General features: G+C 55.0%; 1 protein-coding gene across 1 annotated transcript in view; it reads right to left on the minus strand.

The window, feature by feature from the left end:
* Positions 1 to 17,087: 17,087 nt before the first annotated feature.
* Positions 17,088 to 23,243, minus strand: part of LOC122241375 — a 95,075-nt gene continuing 88,919 nt past the window's right edge. The window contains exon 4 of the mRNA XM_042997353.1: positions 17,088 to 17,490. Within this exon, the coding sequence (XP_042853287.1) occupies positions 17,236 to 17,490 (255 nt within the window). The 3' untranslated portion in view covers positions 17,088 to 17,235. The remainder of the gene's footprint in view (positions 17,491 to 23,243) is intronic.

The raw sequence follows: 23,243 nt of genomic DNA on the forward strand, positions 1-23,243 counted from the left end.
TTTATCGGGAGGGAAAGATCTATATTTCCTGCCCTAAAGTGACATTACTAGGTTGGGTAATTGCTGCATAAACACTAAGTCACCCATCGATTAACTGTGCTTCTAGGTTCTTCCAGAGTGCCTTTCATGTGGCCAGTTGTGTGCACTCGAACAATGAAAAGGCAAAGGCCCGGGGAGCCCACCCCACCCCACACAGAAGGAACTTCAACAGGATTTCAGAACTCCCCAGTATTTCCCAAAGGTGCCCCTCAACAACAAAGGGTCGCTGAGCACACCGGATGTATACAAGCAATCTCCGTCTGTGAGATGGACTGAAATATACTTCCAGGAGATACCGCCGCACAGCTATTGGAACGGCCGAGACCCAGGACACCGACAACAGCAAACGCTGGTGAGAGTGCAGAGCAGCAGGAACTCTCATCCATCGCAGGCGGGAATGCAACATGGCGCAGCCAATTTGGAAGAAACTCGAGTGGGCAGTTTCTTACAATGACCGACATGCTCTCACTATACCATCAGCGCTCGTGCTCTGTGGTTCGCACCCAAATGAGTGCAAAACCTGACCCCACAAAAATCTGCAAAAGGATATTTATAGCAGCTCTATTCATAATTGCCAAACACTGAAAGCAACCGAGATGCCCTCTTTAATACCTGAGTGGATAAATAAACTGCGGTCGATCCAGACAACGGAGTAGTATTTAGCACGAAAAAGGAAGTGAGCTTTAAGCCATGAAAAGGCATCAAGGAACCATAATACATATCACTAAGGGAAAGAAGTCAGTCTTAAAATGCTCTATACTTTACAATTCCAGACATATGATATTCTTGAAAAGGCAAAACTACAGAGACGGAAAATAGAGCAGTGGTTTCCAGAAGTTTAGAGAAGGGAGATATTGAACGGGTGAAACACCGGGAGTATTTTAGGGCAGCGAAGGAATTCTGCGTGATGTTAGTAGGTATGTGACACTACACATTTATCAAGACCCATAGACTTTTGTGGCACAAAGAATGAACCTTAATGTGTGTAACTTAGAAAAAAAAAAAATTAGGAAGTCAGGGATCCCAGGATGTGATGGAGACTGTGACAGAAAGACCCTAAATGGAATACAGATGCAGGACATGCCCTCACTGAAGGCGGTGGGGGAGGCACTGATCTGAGCCACGCCAGAAACGAGAGGAGTCTGTTGAATGAAAGACAAAAAAAGTTGCACACAGCACCGTACTCCAGCTGGTTACATTGCTTCCTTCGGGGGGTACTGGGTAACCATCCTGGAACCACTGTATATATAGCCCAAGGATGAATAAAGAGGTAAGTGGAAGAGAGTGGGATCCAGGTTTCCCACTGTCGAAGTGGAGGTTGAAGGTCAAGGGAGGAGGCTAGAAGGATCCAAGTGATCATGGATTAGAGCTGGAGATATAGACACAGAAGGAGAGATAGAGCAATAGATTTGGTAGGTAGATAGGTGATAGGTGATAGGTAGATATATAGATAATCTGCATATATACAATGGGTTAGTGTGATATTGTGATTTATAACAAGAAATACGTATTTGTTTTTCATCCTCATTTCTGGCACAGAGCTCCCCAAACCTTCCAAATTTCCCAAGCGATTAGAGTAACAAAGTTGTCTTTTGTTATCTCAGTGAGGTGGCTTTTGGACCACACCTGAGGATGGGGGCTGGTTGCCAGGAGAACCACGCAAATTATTAGAGGGTTGGACCTCTCAGTCCCCATCCCCACCCTACCCTGACCTGACCTGAGGGGAGAGGGGATGGAGGATGAATCGACTGCCAACGGCCAACAATTTAATCCACTGTGCCTGTGTGATGCAGCTGCTATACAATCCCAAAAGGAGAGGGCTCGCAGAGCATCTGCTTTAGTGAACACACGGAGACATGAGGAGAGTCACGCACCCAGAGAGGGCATGGAAGCTCCAAGCCCCATAGTGGCCTCATGTATCTCTTCTTTCGGGCTGTTTCTTATTTATATCCTTTTCTAACAAGCCAGTACCTGAGTAGGTAAAATGTTTCTCTGAGCTCTGTGAGCCACTCTAGCAAACTAATCAAACCCAAGGAGGGAGCCGTTGGGCCCTCCGATCCACAGCTGATGGGGCAGAAGCACAGGCAACAACCTGGACTGGAGACTGGCATCAGAAAGGGAGGGCGGCCTGATGGAGCTGAGCCCTGCACCTGTGGGACCTGATGCTGTCCCCAGGTAGGCAGTGGCAGAAGTGGGCTGAACGTAGGATGCCCAGCCAGTGCTGCAGAGAATCCCCTGGATGTGGGGGGAACTGCCCCGTCACACACACACACACACACACACACACACACACTGGAAACTGGTCTCAGAACACTTTTTAGTTAGTAAACATACATTTATGTCCTTGCTCTGTCCGCTGAGACGGCCCAGAAGCAGTGATGTCCCAGCAGCAATGAGCACACCCATTACCCAGATCTTGGCTTCTAAATGCCATTCTCAGAGAAACTGCTGATTCTACGGTTGGGACAGGGAGGTATACAAGAGGAGCCTGCAGCTGCCAGAACATAAGAAAGTGATAGATAGATAGATAGATAGATAGATAGATAGATAGATAGATAGATAATCAAAAAAAGAAGCACAAAGTGATGGGGAAATATCAAAGGGACACAGGAGCCAAGTGAAAGGCCAAAGCTGCAGCAATGTGAGCAGCCAAACAAATATAAATGTAACCCAAAGTAGAAAGAGAAAATCCATGATTCCATACTGGCAAAAATAAATGACTGGATACAGGAATAAAAGGGTAAGAACAGACAAATCTCCCATTCAGAAGGATTCCAAACAACTTATGCAGAAACTGTCCCCTCAAGGAAGCGGATCACGACTCCCTCCCGTGTGTGCTGTGTAGAGTGACTTCCTTCCGGAGAGGACCGTATGGAAAGGGGGCAACGGACAAACTTTCCAGTGGAGAAGAAAGGCAGACTCGGCCAGATGACGAAGGTCACGTCAGCAGTGGTAAGTCGTGGCGGCTGGCACTCCTGATGTGACGTGATGGGAAGAGCACTGTCCCTCCTCCCGAAACCTGTCACTCAGTCCGACCACAAGAAAACGACCACATGAAATCCCGAGGAGTCCATTCGGCAAGATACCTGGCCAGTCCTCCTCCAAGCTGTCAAGGCCATCAAAAACTAGGCAAGTCGGAAAAACTGTCACGGCCAAGAGGAGCCTAAAGAGACATGACACCTAAATGTCATGCGGTGCCCTGAGTGGGATCCTGGAGGAGAAAAAGAACATTAGGGAAAAACCAGTGAGACCTGCTCGACGTGTGTCTGGCCAATGATAACGCGTCAACGTTGGTTCATTACTTGTAACAAATGTACCGAATAATGTAACGTGTTACAAGGGGGGGAATTGAGTGGGAGGTCTGTGGGGACTCTGCACTATTTTTTCGCCACTTTTCTATAAATCTCGAAACTATGCTTTAAAAATGATTTGAAGTGTATATAAAACGTATATGTATACGTAACACACACAAGATGTATATACACGCACGTATGCTGCTTCTCGCTGGCCTCAGCCTATCCAGAGCAGTGTAGCAATGCCTGGGAGACTCATCTGGGTGGTACCACCTGGGCGGGTCCCCACCCACATCTCCCCTTTCAGAGCCGGTGCCGCGGCTGCACCGGACAAACCTCAGCAACAACCATCAGGGAACTCAGAAAAATCAAGGTTCATCAACTCTCAGGGCTGGAGGGTCCAGGGCCACACGGCCAGGTGGCAGGTAGAGAGAGAAGAGAGAGTACAGACTGGAGGTTCTGCCCTTTATGGGGCTGGAGGCAGGGGCCCGGGGTTTCATGGGCTCCCTCTTTATTGGTGAATTTAAAATATAAGAGCATGGGGCGCCTGGGTGGCTCAGTTCGTTGAACGTCCGACTTCAGCTCAGGTCGTGATCTCACGGTTCGTGAGTTCGAGCCCCGCGTCGGGCTCTGTGCTGACGCCTCAGAGCCTGGAGCCTGCTTCGGATTCTGTGTCCCCCTCTCTCTCTGCCTCTCCCCGGCTCACGCTCTGTCTCTGTCTCTCAAAAATAAATAAATGCTAAAAAAAATTCTTTTAATAGATAAATAAAATATAAGAGCAGAGGGGCTCCTGGGTGGCTCAGTAGGCTGAGCATCTGACTCCTGGTCTAGGTTCAGGTCATGATTCTGGGGTCGTGGGATGAAGGCCCGAGCTGGGCTCCGAGCTGGTCACGGAAACTGCTTGGAATTCTCTCTCTCTCTCCTTTCTTCCCCTCCCCTGGGCTCGCTCTCTCTCTCTTCTCTCTCTCTCTCAAATGAAAAACATTAAAAATAAATAAATACAAGAGCAGATTTAAAGCCCAGGAGGGGAAAAGCAGGGTCACTCGGTGGTCAGTTTCTAGATCGCCGAGGGCTTTCTCAAAGGGGAGCCGCGTGGCGGGGGCGGCCTGGCCCTTCCTCGAGCTGGGCGGCCGGCGCACGTTCAATCCAGGTGGCTGTCTGCTGAGTGGCCGCCTCCCGCCAGGCACTTACTATACACGAGACACATACACACACGCGCATGTGCCCACAAAGAGCCGCGGGCACCGATGCAGAGCCCACGGCCGGCCCGAACACACTCCCAGGGCAGAGTCCTGACAGCCAAAGAGAAAAGGCACCAGTGCCCTTTAACGCTTCAGGCTTGGTCCGCACGACTGCTGCTGAGTGGAGAGAACTCCGAGCCCCCCCCCCCCCCGCCAGAGGGGCCCAGTGTGGGGCCAGGGGAGGGTCAGAGACCGGCCGGGCCTCTGCTCCCCAGCAGCACACCCTCGGGACGTCTCCCCCAGGGCCGCTGCATCTGGGCTGCACCCTCCCCAGGGATTCCACAAAGATTTCTCTCGGCGGTGCTTAAATGCTTCGAGCGCAGTAGCCCCAAAGAGAAGGGCTTTTATTTTCCAGATACCGTGATCGCATCTAAAATGTTTTACTTCCCGAGCAAGGGCACTACCCGTGGCCGTCCCTCCAGGGTACAGATGCCTCACGCACATGCCTCACCCGATCCCACAAGAAGCCGTACGTATTCTCAGCACCCCACGTTGTGGGGGGAACACTGAGCGAAGCAACAGAAACACCAGGCTCAGGGATCTGGTTCCCTCTCCCCTGCAGACGACGGCAGACGAGGTCGGGGTACCTCCTGTCACCCTGCTGCAAACCTCCCCGCCGGGCGCCTCTCCCTCCCAACACAGAGGAGTAGGGGAGGGGGCTGCTCTCAGCAGAACAGACATGGGAGCCCCCCCACCACGCCCCACGCTACCCCCCGCAGAGGCTGGAGGGCCCAGTGCTCTTGGGGCTGAGATCAGAGCCACTGCCCACCACTTCTGGGTCCTGAAGCCTTGCCCAGCACAGAGAATGCTGGGGACCCAGCGCCAAGGGCCCCTGCGGCCCGCATGCATCCCGCCCTGCAGCCACGCGGAGCGGGCAGAGCTGCCCCCAGCCCAGCAGCCCAAGCAGGTGCGGAGTAACAGAGGGAGCCACAGCAAGAAAACTCTCCTCTCTCTGGGGAGGGGAGGAAGTGAGAGTGAGCAGAGGGAAACGACGGCGATTCCGCTTGTTAAAACAGGAAGTCGCTTGTGCTAAGCCCCACGTCAGGAAACCTGACTAATCGCAGCTTCCAACCCTCCGCGCGGGGCTGGTGAGGTCATGGCCGGACAGACCCTTCGTCCCCCGGAGGAAGGCGACTGCACCCGACACAGCTCACTCCCGTCCCCCTTGTGCCTACAACAGCCTGGCATTTTGTGCAGCTCCTCGGATATCCCTCCCGCGTGCTGGATGGGATGCTGCCCGATCCATGCATCATGAAATGAAGCCAGTCAGAGCTTCAAAATGTAGTCAGTTAAATTTTGTCTCTTAATGAGTCCCGCCCTCAGGAGGCAGGAATACGCTGCTCCGCAGGGACGGTGATCTGCCTGGTTTTGCTTTAGGGTTTATTTTATTTTTTAATGCGTGAAAAGTCACGAGGTCTCCAGCAGAGCTTGACAGGCCAGTGGCTCCATCTACAAAACACATCCCATATCCTCCTCTTGTTGCCGTGGCAACCATCCCAAGCCTCCCAGGCTTCTCTCCTGGGCCCACAGGGGTTTCCATGCAAGGCTCGTCTTTACTTCTCTGGACTCCTCCCCTACCGCGTCCCCTCCACAGCGGGCAGCCAGACATCTCTACAACACGGAATCAGACAGCGCTACTCTTCTGCTCCAAAACCTCCATGGGTTCCCCGCCTCCATTCAGGAGGAGTCCCCCCACATGATATGTGACCTCTGTGACCTCATCCTGTTCCTTCCTGCCCCTCACTCACTCAGTTCCACCCACGTTGTGTCCCCTTTCCCTCCTCAATACTCTCAAGCTCGTTTGTGCCCCAGGTCCTTTGCACTTCCTGTTCCCTATGCCTAGAACGTTATCTTCCAGAATCTCTGTACCACGAGCACCTCCTTCCCTTCAGGGTAAATGTCACCCCCTCAGGGAAGCCTGCCCTGATCACCGCCCTCAATTCTCCCACCCGCAGCCCCTCCCCATCACAACCCAGGTTTATTTTCATCCTAACGCCAGCCCTGCCTGATCCTCTCTTGTGTATCTGCCTATCTCTTTCCTGCCTCTGCTAGACAGCAGCCCCCAGTAGTCTCTGCCTCATTCCCCACTCTACTCCCTGGGTCGGCCACAGTGCCTGGGACACAGTAGACGGTCAAGCCGCTGGAGACCCGGAGAAGAGCCAAAGCTGTAGTGCAAGCCCCTGCAGCAGAATACCCTCTTCCTCGAGCAAGGTCAGCGGTTTGTTCTGTTCAGGCGTCCAGCTGCCTTGCCTGGGTGAGGCCAAGCCACTTTGTGGATGCGGTCTGCTTTACTCAGAGCCCACTGACCTCCACATTAATCTTGTCCACAGACACCATCACAGAAACACCCAGAATAACGTGTGACCGCATATCGGGGCTCTGGGACCCAGCCTAGTGGATGCATAAAATTGACCTCACAAACCCCAAGCAAGAACACGCCCAAAGAAATCCACGTGGAGACGCATGATACTTAAACTTCCGGAAATCGAAGGCAAAGAAAAATCCTGAAAGCAGCGGGAGGAAAATATAACTCACCTGTGGGAAAACAAGTGTCAGAGTGAGAGCACGTGCTTCATTAGCTGCTGGAGGAGAGCGGCACAATATTTCCCAGGGGCTGAGAGGAAAGGACTGTCAATCCAGGACCCTCTAACCAGCGAAGATATTCTTGAGGAATGAAGCGCAAATCGAGGCATTCCCAGACAGAGAAAACCCGAGAGAATTTGCCACGGACCTACCCTAGAAAATGGCTGAAGGAGGTTCTCCAAACAGAAAGGAAAGATCAAAGAAGGGACCTTAGAACCTTAGAAAGGGAGAGAAGGCATAGTGAGCCAAAAAACTGGGTAAGCAAAATGGGATTTTTTTCAACTCTTTAGTTTTCTAATGATAGTTGCGTACAAACTACAACCCGGCCTGTATGTAGAGCGAATATTTACCATTATATTATACCTAGGGGGGTAGTAAAGGGACATAAGGCAAAGGAAGGCTTCTCTCCTTCATTCAAACTATTGAAACGGCAAAGCCAGTAGACAGTGGTGAGTTACGCATGCATCATGTAATACCCAGAGAAACCACCAAAAATCTGTACGAGAGACAAACTCAGAAACATCCTACGTGAGCAAAACGAAATTCTGAAAATGCTCAAGGGACAAAGGCAGCAAGATGGAAAGAATAACACAGAGAAATGAAAAGCAAAGAAAACAAACACAAAAAACAGATGCATATGCGGTACTTAAGATCTAACGTATAAATAATTACATTAAACATACCAATTAGAGGACAGATTGGCAGAGCGCCTTTAAAAACATGCGTCGGGGCGCCTGGGTGGTTCAGTCAGTTAAGCGTCCGACTTCGGCTCAGGTCATGATCTCGCGGTTCGTGGGTTCAAGCCCCGCGTTAGGCTCTTGTGCTGACGGCTCGGAGCCTGGAACCTGCTTCGGATTCTGTGTCTCCCTCTCTCTCTGCCCCTCCCCTGCTCATGCTGTGTCTCTCTCCCCCTCTGTCTCTCTCTCTCTCTCAAAAAAATAAAATGGGTAGGGCGCCCGGGGGGTTCAGTCGGTTGAGCGTCTGACTTGGGCTGAGGTCACGATCTCACGGTTCGTGGGTTCAAGCCCCGTGTCAGGCTCTTGTTCTGACCAGAGCCTGGAGCCTGTTTCAGATTCTGTGTCTCCCTCTCTCTCTCTGCCCCAACCCTACTGGCATTCTGTCTGTCTCTCTCTCTCTCTCCCAAAAAAAAAATAAACAACTAAAAAACAATAATAATAAAAACATGTCTCAACCAGGCACCATCCGTAAGAAACTCACTTTAACTATAACAACGTTGGGAGAAAGTGACAGAGCTTGCAGACCCTCATCAAACGAAAGCAGAAAGGGCTGTGTTCACGGGAGATGAAGTGGATGTCGGAGAGGAGAGAGTTACACCAGCAACGGAGGGAGACACGACGTCACGGGGGCCGATCCTCCAAGAAGACCCAGCAGTCCTAAGTGTGTGCACACCAAGCAGCAGCACGGCGAGCTACGGGACGCAGACACAGACAGGAAGCAGACGTCGCCAAACCCGCGGGGGCAGCGGGAAACGCCCGCGTCCCCAGCTCAACGCCTGGGCAGGGCCACAGACGAACCCAGTGACCCCACCCCCCAGCAGGGACGAACAGACACTTACAGAACACGGCACCTCACTACCACAGAGCGCACGTCGTTCCCAAATGCCCTCGCAACGTAGATCAAGACAGAGCAGCCCCTGGACCATGACGCCAACTCCGGAAATTACAAATAACTGAAAGCACGCAGAGTGTATTCTCCGACCACGACGGGGCCACTCCGGACGTCCACGACTGGAAGGCGAGGCGAAAGCCTTGGACACGGGGGGCCCAGCACGCCTCTGTGGGGAAACGAGGAAAGCCCAAGGGGAACCGAGAGATGCGTTCAGATGACAATGATGCTACAATTTCTGGACACCGCGGGAGCAGAGCTGAGAGCGAGCTATGGCGCTGAATTAAGGAAGACTCGGCCTGCATCAGTTGTGAAGGTTCCCAACTCAAGAACCCAGGAAGAAAGAGGAAAATAAAAAACAGGCAGAAGGGAGGAAATAATAAAGAGAAGAGCAGAAATCAATGACATTGACAACAGAAAAACAATACAGAATATCGACGAAACAGACAGCCGGTCTCCAGAAACATCGCTAAAACGGACAAAACTCAAGGAAGCCTGACAAGGAAAGAAACACAAAAGACACCGGTTGCCACTGTGAAGAATGAGCCCGGGCGACGGCCGGAGAGCCCTTAGGTATCAAAAGGATAGCAGGGAAGCCTGTGGACGGCTGCACACACGTAACTGTGGCAAACTCGGCTGGGTGTGGCTCATCCGTCACAAACACAAACTAACACAAACTCCTGAGCCCTCTGTCTGCCCTGCAGGCAGGAGCCAATCCCGCCCTCCTCTGGGCAAACCCCATAACCTCTGTCACAGGGTGACACATACAGAGCCTAGAGAAGTCGCCCAAGGTCGATACATAAGATAAAAACTAAATTGGTTTTGGGAGATTCGTACAATTAGCCCAGGCTGAGCAGGGGTCCGAGACCCTCCAGGGATTGGACCCCGAGAGGGGTGGGGGGAAGGTGGCGGAAGCCGGGGGCGGGGGGGGAGGGAGGCTGGCGGGAGGCATGGGGTGCTGATGGGGATTTGCAGGGTGCTCCCCCTGCCGTGCTGATGTCGCTGCTGGTCTTAGTGTTCTGCCAACACCATGAAGGACTCAGCGACTAGGCGAGCGAGGCTGGGATCACCCAAGTACTGAGGAGGGATTAAATACTGTTTAGGAAACTGCTTTTTCTGTAATTTACGCTTTTGAAGGTGCTTTTGAAGGTGAAGAGGCCCCAGCCTCGGGGATGCCTTAGAACAGCAGCGGATGGGGAAGGACTGGCCGTCCTGGTCCATATCAACCCCACAGCATTCTATTCTGCCACGTAAGGGAGCCAGCCCTCTCAAAGGAAACCAGCCTCTCATAAAATTTCCTGGCCATCCAGTCAGGAGAGTGTGCATGCCTCCCTTAGATAACACTGCAGCATTATAGGCATTTAACTCGATCAGTGGGCTATGGAAAAATAAAACACCCATTTAAACAAGCGTCTGGAAATGCAGCTGAGCTGAGGAAAGCCTCAGCCTGTCAGGGCTCTGGGATGACCAGGCAGGGCTGGCGCCGAAGCACATGCCACGTTCCGTCCCCGATGACGACCCCAAAGCCTTGCGGGACCCGGGGCACAGGTTCAACGTGCAGGCTCCCTGGCCCCACGCCAGACCTGGTGAACCCAGATCTCTGGTGGAGAGATGGCAGCCGGGACCTCGGTCCGCAGCAAAGAACCCGGGCGCCTCTGCACGATCCACAGCCGTTTTCCCGGTGCTCGGCCGGGACCACCTGGAGGGTTGAGGGTTGTCCAGAGTTGGGGCTGAGTTGTCAAAGGAGGCTGGAAATCGGCAAGCGGAGGTCTTTGGAAACAGACGGGTCTGCTGTGAGTCCCACCCTACCACGGCGTCCCGCTCGGTGCCCTGGAGGAAAGGAGAGGGGCTTCTAGGGGGACCGTGGAGGGTTTGAGGTACATCCCCAAGAGTGTGCACAACACAGATGCAAGTCAACTGCCTCCCAAAGGAGAATCTGGACAGCGCTGCCTCCAGGAAGGAGGCCGAAGGACAAAAGGGCTGTGACACGGGTCGAGTGCCACCTAGGACAGGGGCCAGCTGTGGGCCCCCTGGAGACAGATGGCTCTACTCGAAAGATAATGTCCAGGGCCACTTTAAAGAGATTCTTCCCAGGAGGATGCCTGGAGGGGTGACAGGTTGGGAACAGCTGTGGGAGCCGGTGGGCGGGTGCCCGGGGCCGTCCAAGGAACCACAGCAGAGCAAAGGCAGGGCTGGCCTTCGTCCTGGGACCCATAGCCGGACACCTCCAAGCGGCCCGGAGGCTCTGAGCTCCAAGTGTCCCTCTCTGCTCCCCGCCCCCTCCTCTCCCTCCAACCTCGAAAGGACCACATGCCCAGAGCCTGCAAGGGCAGAGGGGGTCTGGGTCTGTCCCCCTGGTGCCCACAGGGCCCCCATGCACTGCCACCCTTGGCCAGGTCTGTGCCAGAAGAGCGCAGACACTGAGGTGCAGTGAGGATCACGGTTTTGAGTCATTTTACTGGACTAAACACACTACTTTACAGATAAATCAGACTTCTGCTGTCACTGAGAAAGACGATGTGACTTTCCAATTCTGAGAAGGACCGGAGAGGTCACATGGCCCGCCGGGGGCCCCATTCACTCCACGTAAGCCCCCCGCAGCCCCAGGAGGCACCACTGAACTGACAACGTGGGCACGGAGGTGAGAGGCAGCCCTCTCAGGCCCCAGAAACCCCTGGACGCCGAGCTGACCGCTCAACAACTGGTGTCTCCCAAGTGGCTGGGAACAGACACGACGAGGAGGGCAGGGTGGGTTCTGCACGGCCGTGTCTTCTCACCCCTCCCCGCACCCAGCACCCTGGTCCGCTTGGCCCCACGCCTGGGGAGTGGCAGACAAGACTTTCCACAGATGTTACAGAGGCTCCCAACCTCCTGCCCAGCACCCGTCCTCACTCTCTTCCTTAGGAATAGAACCCAATTTTTGGCTGAGCAATGACGATCCTCCCTTGTACTGGTGTGGTCACGTGATTCAGTTCTGGCCAATGGGGTGTGAGCAAAGCCTTGCTTGGTACTTCCAGAAAGTCTCCCTAAGGAACATGGATGTGACGGCTGGAGTTCCAGCACCTATGTTGGGCCATGAGGATGAGGGCATGCTGGCGTGCCGATCCCTAACAGCTTCCCACAGCCACCTACTTCCAAACTGCTGTTACATAAGAAGGGGTATAAAATATCTATCTTGTTTCAGACACTGATGCTGAGAAGATTTTGGTTAAATGCTGCAGAAGCTAATCCTGGCTGATGGATATATACAGTGACCCCTTCACATGCTTCACATGCCAAGGACACTGCCAGCCTGGCAGTCGGTGGGCACATCACCAGGCTGAGCTCTACCTCCCTTGTATGTTTTGGGGGGAAAGTGTAGCTTGGGGGTTCTCCCTTAGCTCTGTACACGTGCCAAGGAGATTCGCTGAGCTTGGTGAAAGCTCCCGCTAATGCAGAGGCAGGTGATAATGTGACATCCACTCCAGGAGTGAAGGCCTGACCTTCGATTGGACCTGGAACTCTAGGCCACAGATCGCACTTCGGCCCTGGCCTGGGATGGCTCTCTGGGGAGATGAAACATAGCAGGTGTTATGGTTCAATTGTGTCCCCCCTAAAATTCATATGACATTTTAACCTGAGAAAAGAGATTGTTGCAGATGTAATGGGTCAAGAAGAGGCCCCGAGTCCAATACCGCCAGTGAACTTGTAAGAAGAAGAAACTGGACACACATGCACGCATATACATACACACACACAGGGAGAACACCGCGCCATGGGAAGACCAATGTGATGCTCCCACAAGCCAAGGAAGCACCAGGATCCACCTTCAGAAGAAGAACAGCCCTACTCACACCTTGATCTCAACTTGTAACTTCCAAAAGAGTGAAACAATGAATTCCAGTTTTGGTGCTTTGTCATGGCAGCCCAGAAAACTTATGCAGCAGGTTGTACCCATATCACCCTGCCCTTCAGGAGTTTAGATTCCAAGCATCACAGCATACTAACTGGCTGGTACTCAGTGTTTTTGGGGTAGGAGGAGAAATAGGAGCATGGATGGATGGATGGATGGATGGATGGATGGATGGATGGATGGACTGATGGGTAGATGAGTGGATGGATGGATGGATGGACCAATGGATGGATGGATGGATGGATGGATGGATGGATGGATGGAGACATTCAGAGATGGATGGATGGATGGATGGATGGATGGATGGATGGATGGACTGATGGATAGATGAGTGGATGGATGGATGGATGGATGGATGGATGGATGGATGGATGGACCAATGGATGGATGGATGGATGGATGGATGGATGGATGGATGGAACAATGGATGGATGGATGGATGGATGGATGGATGGACGGATGGACAGATGAACCGATGGTTGGATGGTTAGATGGATGGATAAATGAATATAAAGATGTGAGTGCATGGGTGGGTGTGTGAGTACGCAGGTGAACAAATGAATGGATGTATGGATGGAAGAACACACAGGGCAGCCAGCAGATGCTGCAAGGATTCTGCAAGATGCCTCGCGTGCCTACAAGTACTCACATATCATGCTGGCATGTACAGCCAGCAGAATGGCTGCATCACGCCCGTGGATTCTACAGAAATCAATGCAACCTCAACTCCAGGAGAAAACAGGCCATCATTTTCTGTAAAAGTGCCAGGAACTGCCCTGATCAATGACTTGGTCCATCTGTTTCACTGTTCACGCCACCTGCTTTTATTCCTCATGAATGACAAAGGGGTCTGGAAGGAAGTAGCTGGAAGGAAGGGTGCGTCAAGGGGACTGGGCGCATATCCCCAAGGGAGGCCATGGGGCGGGTCCTTTCATGGAGGGTGACATCCTGCGGAATCTCTTGGGCTGACAGGTGAGACGAGCAGGGCGCAGCAAGGAGAGGCTGACCCCCGGGTATGCCGTCCTCTGTGGGAGCCACCTTGGTGGCAGGTCTCCCAACATGAGAGTGTCTGACCATGAACGAGAATTAGAGGGAGCTGAGGCACAGGGACACAGCCATATGCCACGCACAAATTCAGGCACCTGAGAGTGAGCAATGATACACCCTCCCACCATGAGCACCGGGCCGGGGCGGGGGGCGGGGGTGCGGGGGGTTGCACGTTCGGCAAATGCTCAGCTTAGAGAAGCATCCTTCCTGTTGCCCTTGGCCCAGGTCAGGGGGGACGGATGCCCAGTGGCCTCAGGAGAAGGGGCAAGCAGGAGCGAGGTCTAGGAGGATGAGTCTGCCTGGAACAAGGGCCCTGCATCTGGTCAACCCTCCCCGGCTCCGGGAGCAGCCTGGCTGAGCAACTGAATAAAATAACCCGATGCACTCAGTGCAAGGCGCCCCCAAGGCTCCAAACACTTAGCTGTGCCTCTCCCCAGTGCCCAGGCCACTGGGTTTCTCCCCTCCAAAAAATAGTAAGTATTGGGAAAAACCCGATGGGCAGTGAGAACTCTCTGGAAGGTGCGGCCAGGAAAAGCCATTTGTTAATCTACCCCTTTCTGGAGCTCCGGACCCATTTGGCTGGGCTTCTGGGCTGCTCGTTGCCAACACGGCCTGTGCTAATAAGTAATTAGAAGATAATTAACATTTGTAACATACAATGGGAAACAGCTGGACCTACGACTTATTAAAACCTAAGAACCTGATAAATCAATTGTGTAGAGACATGGAACACAGGCTCAGGTATGGGCATCAGCTTCCGTGGGCTCAGCCCTCCCCGCCCAGCCCTGGAAGCGTGTCCTCGGGTCCCAAAGTCAGCGACACACAAGTGTGGATTCTGTCCACCCCAGACACCCTCTGCTGGCCGCCCACTGCTTCCTGCGTCCCCACATGTGTCCAAGGATCAGAGAAAGCAGAGCCAGCCCTTTTCCGTTGGCCAAAGTTCCCTGGGATGAAGAGAAAGGCCAAGGCACGGGCGGTGTGGCACCCTTCTCCCTCTGCTTCCCCCCCTTCCCCCAGTCACCCGGGAGTTCAGGGAGAGAGGGAGCCTTGGGTGTGCCCCCCTGGGACTTAGCTGTGCCTCTCAAGCACCATGGGTTGGCCTCAAAAACGCCCGTGACGGGGGATGGCAAGAATAAATGAAAGCCAAGCTCCCTCCAGCCAAGACCAAGTCTGTGAACCATGCCAGATTCCAGACTGTGCTCTCCCACTCTGGTCCACCACAGCCTCCCTCTGACCCCACTGCCTCTCCCCTCCGTCTTGGGAGTGGCAGGGCCGGGAGGGAGCGGGGTAGGGGGGAACACGTGTACTCGATGAGCCTGAATGCACTCCCGAATGCTTTGGTTTCCAGCCAAAACATTAGGATGCTGCTCTACTGACTAATCATCCTCCCTCAGGCGGGAGGGAGCTGAAATAAAAAACCCGGGGTGTCTGTGAGTGTGGGGAAAGCCAGTTAGGACTGCGGTAACTCTCTCCCGTGAAGCTGGGCAGGGTGGACACTCAGGCTGCTCCCCGGACGCCCCTCGAAGACACTTCCTGGGGATTGTTCTTTGAGAAATGTAGGTCCAAACCGCCTCCACTTTCTCTCTTCGGCGAGAAGCCTGAGGAGAAACACTCAGGGAAGCAAATGTGAGGGGCTCCTGGTCTGGGGCCCCCTCCTCTGCCTGGGGCCACCTCTGTGCTCCACTCTCCTGCCTCGACAAGGTCCGTCCAGTCCCCCTGGTTCAGGTGGGGGCTGTCCTCACAGCACTTGAATCCCAAGGCCAGGGGATTGGTCCAGGGGCAGGCAGGCAATGTAAACGGACCCCGTGATTGTACGCTGACCCCAGCTGCCCTGGGATTTTTCTCCTTCAAGCTCAGGGAAGAGGCCTCCCCTGTCCCTGAGGGATTTGTAGCCCAGGCTCTTAACCTGGAAAGCCAGCATGGCTGCAGGGACAAAGCTGACATTTGGTGAGGCAGAGTGGGGCTCAGGACTGGCTGAGAATGCTCAGGGCCCCTGTTCCCTAGGGCCAGCTCTATCCAGCTTCCCTGGCTGGATTTAGCGAGCCCGGGTGGGGGGGGGGAGGGGTCCCTGATTTAGTGAGCCAGGGGGTTCCTTGCTTTGGCTTAAAGCTGTTGGGCTGTGTTCCTGCTGTTTCCAACCACATCCAACCCACGCAAATACCCCTATTCGGGCCCCATCATTCGTGGGAAAGGGGCTGGTGCTCAGCTGGAGGGGTGTGTTCAGAGAAAGATAAAACAAATACAAGAAAACAGATAGGAGAAAGCAATATTTAGCAAGTTAATGTGACCAAATTAGCGGGGCCAGGGGGGAGGGGGGAGGTTTGACCCACTTACAAGAACAAACCATTTGATGTGATTTTAAAACCACGGCTCCCCTCGCTGGCATGCATCCCATAAAGAGATCCTCTTACTTGGCCCTTGGCAGGCAACCTGTCTCGACCCAAGCCCTCCATGTGGGTTTCTGGCAGATTCCTGTTTCAGCGGACTGCTTCCTGGCTTCCCAGAAAGGCAGACGAAACAGGTGCATCTCTGGGGGAAGTGGAGACCCCCGTGGGGGGGAGAGAAGGTGTTTGGTGCGAACCTCGGACAGCCAGCAAGGGAAAGGTCCTCTGCTTTGGGGGGTCGACACCACCCTGCCCCAGATCTAGAATCACGAGACAAAGAAAAGTGAGCAGGGACCTGGCAGGCAAGACAGCCGTCCAGGCAGGGGAGCCTGCCGAGTCCCAAGCCCTGTGCTCTGCCCTGTCCCCCCTGTAGTTTTCTCACACGCTGGGGAAGCATGGGTACCACCCACACCCATCGCAGACGGGGTCCTACAGCTCACCGCTGGCAAGGGGCAAGTCTGGATTCGAACTCGGGCCCTCCTGGCAAAAACCATGTTCCTTCTACCTTGTGCTCCAGGGCCTGCTGGGTCAGGACCTCCAGCCCCAAGCTCCCTCATCGGAGTCAATCAACACACAGCAGAGGGGCACCCCCCCCCCAGGGCCACCTCACCACGGCAAGTCAGACTGGCGAGGACCATCTCGGGAGGCATGGAAGGCCCGGAGCCAGCCCCTGGAGGGAAACTGACCAGGAGAGAAAAGCCAGTCACTTAGGACTACGCACTTACTAGGCAACCAATTTGCAGAGTCTGTCCTTAACTTGTGCCACAGGCAAGGTCTGCGTGGGCAATTTGGGTCCATCAGCCTTTAAATTATAGAGGGCCGCATCCCTCCGTCAGGCCAGCCGCAGAGCCGAGTGGCTCCGGACTGAGTGACAGCTGCAATGAATACATTCCTGCCAGGAAAATAGCATTACCACGCGGAGGTGCTCTGGAAAGTATTGAACTTCAGGAAGAAATAAAATAAAAATAAAATGGCTCAGGCGCTCCCAGGTGCTCCGTCATTATTGCCAGATGCAGCGGGGAGAAAAGGAGGCCCATTATCAAATAAATATCTCACCGTCCTTGGCAGAGAACGGCACTCACTGCATCACAGCTCGTGAGCGGCTGGCTGGTCACAGAGCGCCGTCTGGCTCAAGTGGGGAATCTTTGCCCGGCAAGGAAAGCCCTCGGGGGCATCTTGGGTGGCTTCTCATTCACAGTTGGGGAAACTGAGGCCAAAGCTGTGCAGCAGGTCAGGGGAGCGGACCAGAAGACGTCCAAATGCGGAAGCACAGGACAGTACCCGAAGCACGACAGACACACGACGGGTTCCCCAGGGCCGGCTCCCGGGCCCTGCTTGGGGACCCAGACGACTGCTGTGCAGCCTGTGTAGGACATGCCCACGACCTTGAGGAGTAAGGAAGGGCAGGTTAACACCAGGGTAGCCCTCAGACATCAGCCAGTGACTCGCCCTCCCCCACTGCTGATGCTGGGAAGCCTCCAGTGACGGGCTGAGCTCTGATCTTGTCCTGGTCTCCCTGCCCCTCTGTTCCCCCATGTCCAGCCCCCTGTGCCCGTGCCTCTCCTAGCAAATAGGAACCATCTGAGGCCCCCATCCTGCTCTTTCTCTCTGTCCCAGGTTCTGGGAACCACAGGGTGAGTTCAGGAAGGGCAGGAGTGCTCTCCTCGCTCATGGCTGCATCTCAGACCCCAAGCAGTAGCTGTCGTGTAGCAGGTGCTTCGCAAACTCGTCAAGTGCACAGATGGGGGCCGGGATCCAACCACAGACCAGACTTTGGATCAAATACGACAGTGGTTCCCACGTCCACATCTGTGTGACGTTCTCGCCTTCCCCCGGAATGCCCTCGTCACCCTCTGCACCGAACACTGGCAATCAGAGGACTACGTCCACGTGCCCACCAGGCCAACAGCCAGGCTGTGAGCCTCAACCATCCCCCACAGCTGGCTTGTCCTACCGCACGCCCAGAGGAGGTCCCCTCCAAGTGTGCAACTCTCACACTTCAAAACTTAGAGTGGAAGCGAGGAAGAGCCAGGTGCAGGAGGGGTCAGCGGGACCCAAGCATGTCCCCAAAGTCACACCCCAGGTAACTTTGGGCAGCCACTTTATTTCCTGAGCCCAGGACCTTCAGCTACAATGCGGCGGAGGTAACGGTCCCATCTCGAAGGAGTCGAGTGGGAGAGAAAGAAGGGCGTGCACATCTACATCTAGGGGCACTTGGGACTTGTGTGCAGGGGGCCCCCTTATCACCGAGGGCTTGAATCAATCCCTGATGCTCTGACTCCCCACCCAGCCCCCAGAGCGTCCCGATCCGCCGCTCCCGGGCGTCTGTGCAAAGGGCTTTGATTCCGGAAGCACACGTCTTGCGTTTGGCCTCTTGCCTCACTCCCTCCGTGGATTTCTGTCCCCACCCTCATCACACACTGCTCCTCTCAGCGATGTTTTACAAGTGCCTTTTCCAGAGCTGAACACACACAGACAACATCCGGGGCCTGGGCGGTGCGTAACCACACGTACCAGTGCAACAGAGAAGTTCTAAGATGAACCGCAGGCTTCCGAGGTCAGGAAAGCTTCCGAAAGAGCATTTTCAACTCACTTCCCTGACTCCGGGTTGGCTACCATTCACCGGCACCCAGCCTGGGGCAGTGAAATGACAGCTCCAAGTCACGAGAAGACCGCAAAACGGGAGGAACAGCCCTTTGATCTGCCTCGGGTGGGAGGCCCGTGGCCAGCCAGAGGCAGGAGGAAGACAGGCCAGGGCAGAGAGGGCTCCGGGTTCTGGGGGCCACCGCCAGGCGGACGTGAGCCCGGCTGCTGGCCACACAGCTGTCTCCAGACGCCCGGCCCCCTGCGGTCTCGCGCTCCGTGAGCGCTCAGGGGAAGCTGGGGTCTGGAGACCACTGCCCTGGGACTCAGAACACTGGAGGTCAGACTGACCTTCACCCGCTGGGCCACCCTGGAAGCCAGGGAGAAGGTTTCGGTCCATCCGACCTCTGGGAAGTCCCAGGAGTCCTCGCTCACTCACCTCTCTCTCCCCCCACCCACTCCCACCCAGCCCCTGCGGGAAACACTTTCTTCCCAGACTGACCCTCATCCCCAGGACTCCTGGCAGGGCCCGGCCTCGGACTGACCCGGGAACGGTGGGGCCTGGACGGCAGGGCATCAGCACAGGATGATCCTGTGGGCTCTTCCCCAGGCGGCCTCTCTGGCGGTGTGCTAAGGGCCCCCAGGATTTGTTTCCATCAGGTACGGTAGGACACACAGACTCGAAAGTGACTGCCATGAAGGAAGAAACTGATTACGATCACAGATCCCAGAGGGGAAGCACACCACAAGGGGCACCCGGGGAAGCAGCAGGGCCAGCCTAGAGCAGGAGGCAGAGGGTGTGTGAGCAAAAGCCTTTACTGTGGTTTCTGCTCGGGAGGGAACAGGGAAGCAGGCTTCAGACTGGCTAGTTTGAATAATTTCAGAGGGTTCTGGGGCCCAGGGGCTGCTTCTGGCCATCTGTACCTGCCCTGGGGTGACTGGGCCAGGTCAGATAAAGAAAGTGCTTGGTAGGGTTGGGGCAGGAGGTCTGGGCTCTGAGTTAGATGCTTTGCATTTGAAAGGCACTGAGTTGTTCACTATCTCTGGTAACTGGAGAACCTGGGAGGGGCAGTGCCCCAGGGCCAGCAAGGCCCCAGCACTCAAAGCCTCAGAATACAGAAAATAAAAGACAAGGTTGAAATCAGCCCAGGGAGGTCCTAGGGCCACCAATGACCTATATACAGTGGCTTTTATGCAAGAAGTTTCCCCATCTTCCAGGCAGACATGAGATGCAGGCTGGATTTCAGCACCTGTTCACCAAATAGACCCAAGCAACCTTGGACAGTGCACAACCAGAACAACTGTTCGGAGGCCCTTCGGAGGCCTTCGATGCCCAGGGCCTAACCCAACCAAGCCAGGGCCAGCCCAACCATCATTGAGGGACAAATGTCTTCACTGCTCTGAAAGCACCAGCAGGGACAGATCACCCCTAACCAGCTTGCGTCCTATTGGCTCATGCTCTGTACACAAGTCTAAAACTTCCAAACAAGGCAAAGCTATGTTTTAAAACCCTTTGGGGCTAAACATCCTGCTCGTAAAGTATCAGTGGCGATGGACACCATCAGAGGGGAGTCAGTGATCTCTCAAGAGAAGCGTCGTGTTCTGGAACCTGCTCAGAGTCCTGCCTGCCCCTCCCCAGCGGTGCCTGGCCAGGCCTGGACCTTTTCTGGGGCTCCTGCAGGTGAACCCCATCTTTGAGCCTCTTTCTCCAGACGAGGAGGACATTCCTTGGAGAAAGCAGCAGTCCCCATTGGAAACTGAAGAATAAACCTTCTTCCTTCGGTTTTCCTCGGCAAAGACCGGCCGGAAGGGCTCTTTTGGGCGTGACAGCGTGTGGTGTGGCCCAATGGTCAGGGTGGAAGGTTCTGCTCCTGCAGGGAATTTTTCTTTTTTCAGCGAAAGAATAAAATGAAGTGATGTCCTAACCTTGGGCTGTAGCATCTTTTGTGAAAGGCAATTTCAAAGCAGAAAGGGCAGCCCAAAAGAGAACCCTGTTTCTAAAACCGGGTCCCACAGAAGAGTTAGCCGCCAGGAGAGAGCTTGGACCGGCGAGGCCAGCAGTGGGTTGTGGGGCGATCGGGATGTGTACACGAGGCCTCTGGATTTTGTTTAGTTCTGCTCTTTTTTGGACCATGGCTGCTGGAAGCCCTGCCTGGATGTGGCCACCCCATGATGGCCAGCTCGAGGGACCCCCCCCCCACCCACCAACCCAAGCCCAGCCCTGCAGAAGGCTCAGAGCCCAGCAGCCCTGTCTCTGTACCTCCTGCCTCCTGCAGCCACAGGAATAGCACCTCATCTCCCAAAGGCGGGGAGAATGCAGGCAGCTCTCCCTGCAGAAGGGGTGAGACCCCCCCGCCAAGGCTGGGTTGTCCTGGTCCAAATCCACAGCGTGGGGTTTCCTGAGCAAACAGTCCCCGGACCAAAGCCAAACAGTCTCTGTAATAAGCCATGTTTTCAAACACGAATTTTAAAAACATAACTGGTGAAGTTGCTAGAGACTTTCAGAAGTGAGCAGGCCCCTGAGAGTCTCCTGGTCCTACAGCCTGTTTCTGTGATGGCGCAGGGCCAGCTGGGAGAGAGCTCCCTCCGGGGTCACTTCGGCAGCAAGCCTCAGGCCGTTGCCAAGAGAGCTACAGCTGTCTTCTCAGTGAGGACGAGGGAGAGGCAATTTCTTGGCTCAGGACGTTCAGCAACACCTCCTTCAGGAAGCCCACCCTGACTCCCCTCCTCCACGAGACAGGGGCCCTGCCAGGGCTCTCAGAGCACCTGGACACGTCGCCCAACACCCACCCTCTTCACACACCCAGGGTCTGTCTTCAGCCCACTTGGAGCAAGATGGGTACGGAAGCTAATGCCCCACTGAACTGTAAGTGTCTGGGCGAAGACGGCCTTTGCCACTGCGTGCCCAGAACTTGGCGAGGTGCCCGCCATCGTTAGGGCTGAAATAATAAATGTCACAGATCTAACCAGAATAGCCGGCATGGCCTGCAGGCTCGGGGCCAGCACGTGCACACCCTTTACTTGCCTGAGCCCCAAGAGGCTGCTGTTCTGCGCCCGGGTGGTGGTGATGGAGCACTTCAATGGGTTAAAATCACTGATCCAACGTCACCTCACTGCTCAGGGACAGAGGCTGTCGGATCCCAGGGCCTCCCCGCAACGCTGTGGTGAGCTCAGCCCCGGGAGGGGTGAGGGAAGGACATTCAGTCCGTGCAAACACAGAGTCCTGGGATCAGAAGCAGCAGCCCAGTCGGGGAGCCCAGCGTGGCACAGAGAGGTCACATCCCACCCTGGCCCCTGACCTCGCCGCTCTCAGGAGGGCATACCGCTAAGCGGCCGTGAAGGGAAACCTGGGATCCCTGGAGACCCGCCCAAGCCTGGGGAAGTGGAGGCAGGGGCCAGAGGCTGTAGCAGATGGGTGGAGTGGGTGCAGCCCGGGTGTTTCCAGGAGGGAAGAACAAACCCAGAAACCGCCCCCCACACACCAGCTGCCCCCCATCCGTGTCCTCGCTTTGTGCCGGCCAGGCATCCAGAGTGTCTTGCCACGGTGTGTTTGGGTGGACTGATTAAGTTTCATTAAATGTATTTAACAATTAATGCAGGACCACTGAAATCATGACGATCAAATCTAAGTTAAATGACGTCTGAAATTTTACTCTCCGGTCTAGAATGGCTACAGGCGTCTCTGTCGGATCGGCCTGAAGAGGTGTTTCAGTGCAAACAGTGAGCCGGGGTGGGCCGGGGTGGGGACAGCGGTAGACCCAGGGGCGGAAGTGCGGGAGGCATGCTCGTCCAGTGGGCGTGGGTCTTTCTTGGTTTGTGGCCCTGCACGGTGTGTCTGCTGCCATCCATTCCCTGCCCGGTTCCCTCCACCTCCCTTTTGACAACAGCTCTGTGGCCACCTGCCCCTGTCCTAGACAGCAGGGGTCGCTTGGGGACACGCCCACCCTGGCTGCAGACATGTGCGTTTCTCTGGCCACAGTGGGTGGCCCCGTGACGGGCACGTGATCCCAGCTGAGCCTGCGGACGCCTCGGGATTGCAGGGCCCGAGGGGAGAGAGGCCGGGAGGGCATGGCTGGAGCCGCGGCAGCCACCATGCCACCACGAGGGCACAGCCGAGGAGACGATGGAGAAGGGGCAGGAAGAACAGGAAAGGGAGAAGGTGGCCCTGGGGGACTCTGTGTGAGCCCTGCATGAAGGCCCCTCTTCCACCAGGTGGTGGGTTTTTTGTCACTGGCAACTAACAACGACAGATGTCCCAGCCAGGACTCCGCGGATAGAAACTGTCTCCTCTCCCTATCGGCAAGAACTAAAGACGTGTCTCACGTACTTTTAAAGGAGTTTTAAGGCAGTTTGCTCCGAGATGTATTTTGCTGTATTTCATCGCCCTTCTTGAGATGCAAACAGTCTGTAGGCACAGGGCCAGCCCAGTGCTGGGACCCGGCCCAGCCCGGCTCTACCAGGAGGGAATGTGAGGAGGAGCGGACTGGGCTCCAGGCTTGCTTGTCTTCATCTGCGTGCACCAAGCAGGGCCCAGAGACAAGAGGGACATTTGCTA

This window comes from Panthera tigris, chromosome C1, assembly GCF_018350195.1.
Source record: "Panthera tigris isolate Pti1 chromosome C1, P.tigris_Pti1_mat1.1, whole genome shotgun sequence".
Lineage (NCBI taxonomy): Eukaryota > Metazoa > Chordata > Mammalia > Carnivora > Felidae > Panthera > Panthera tigris.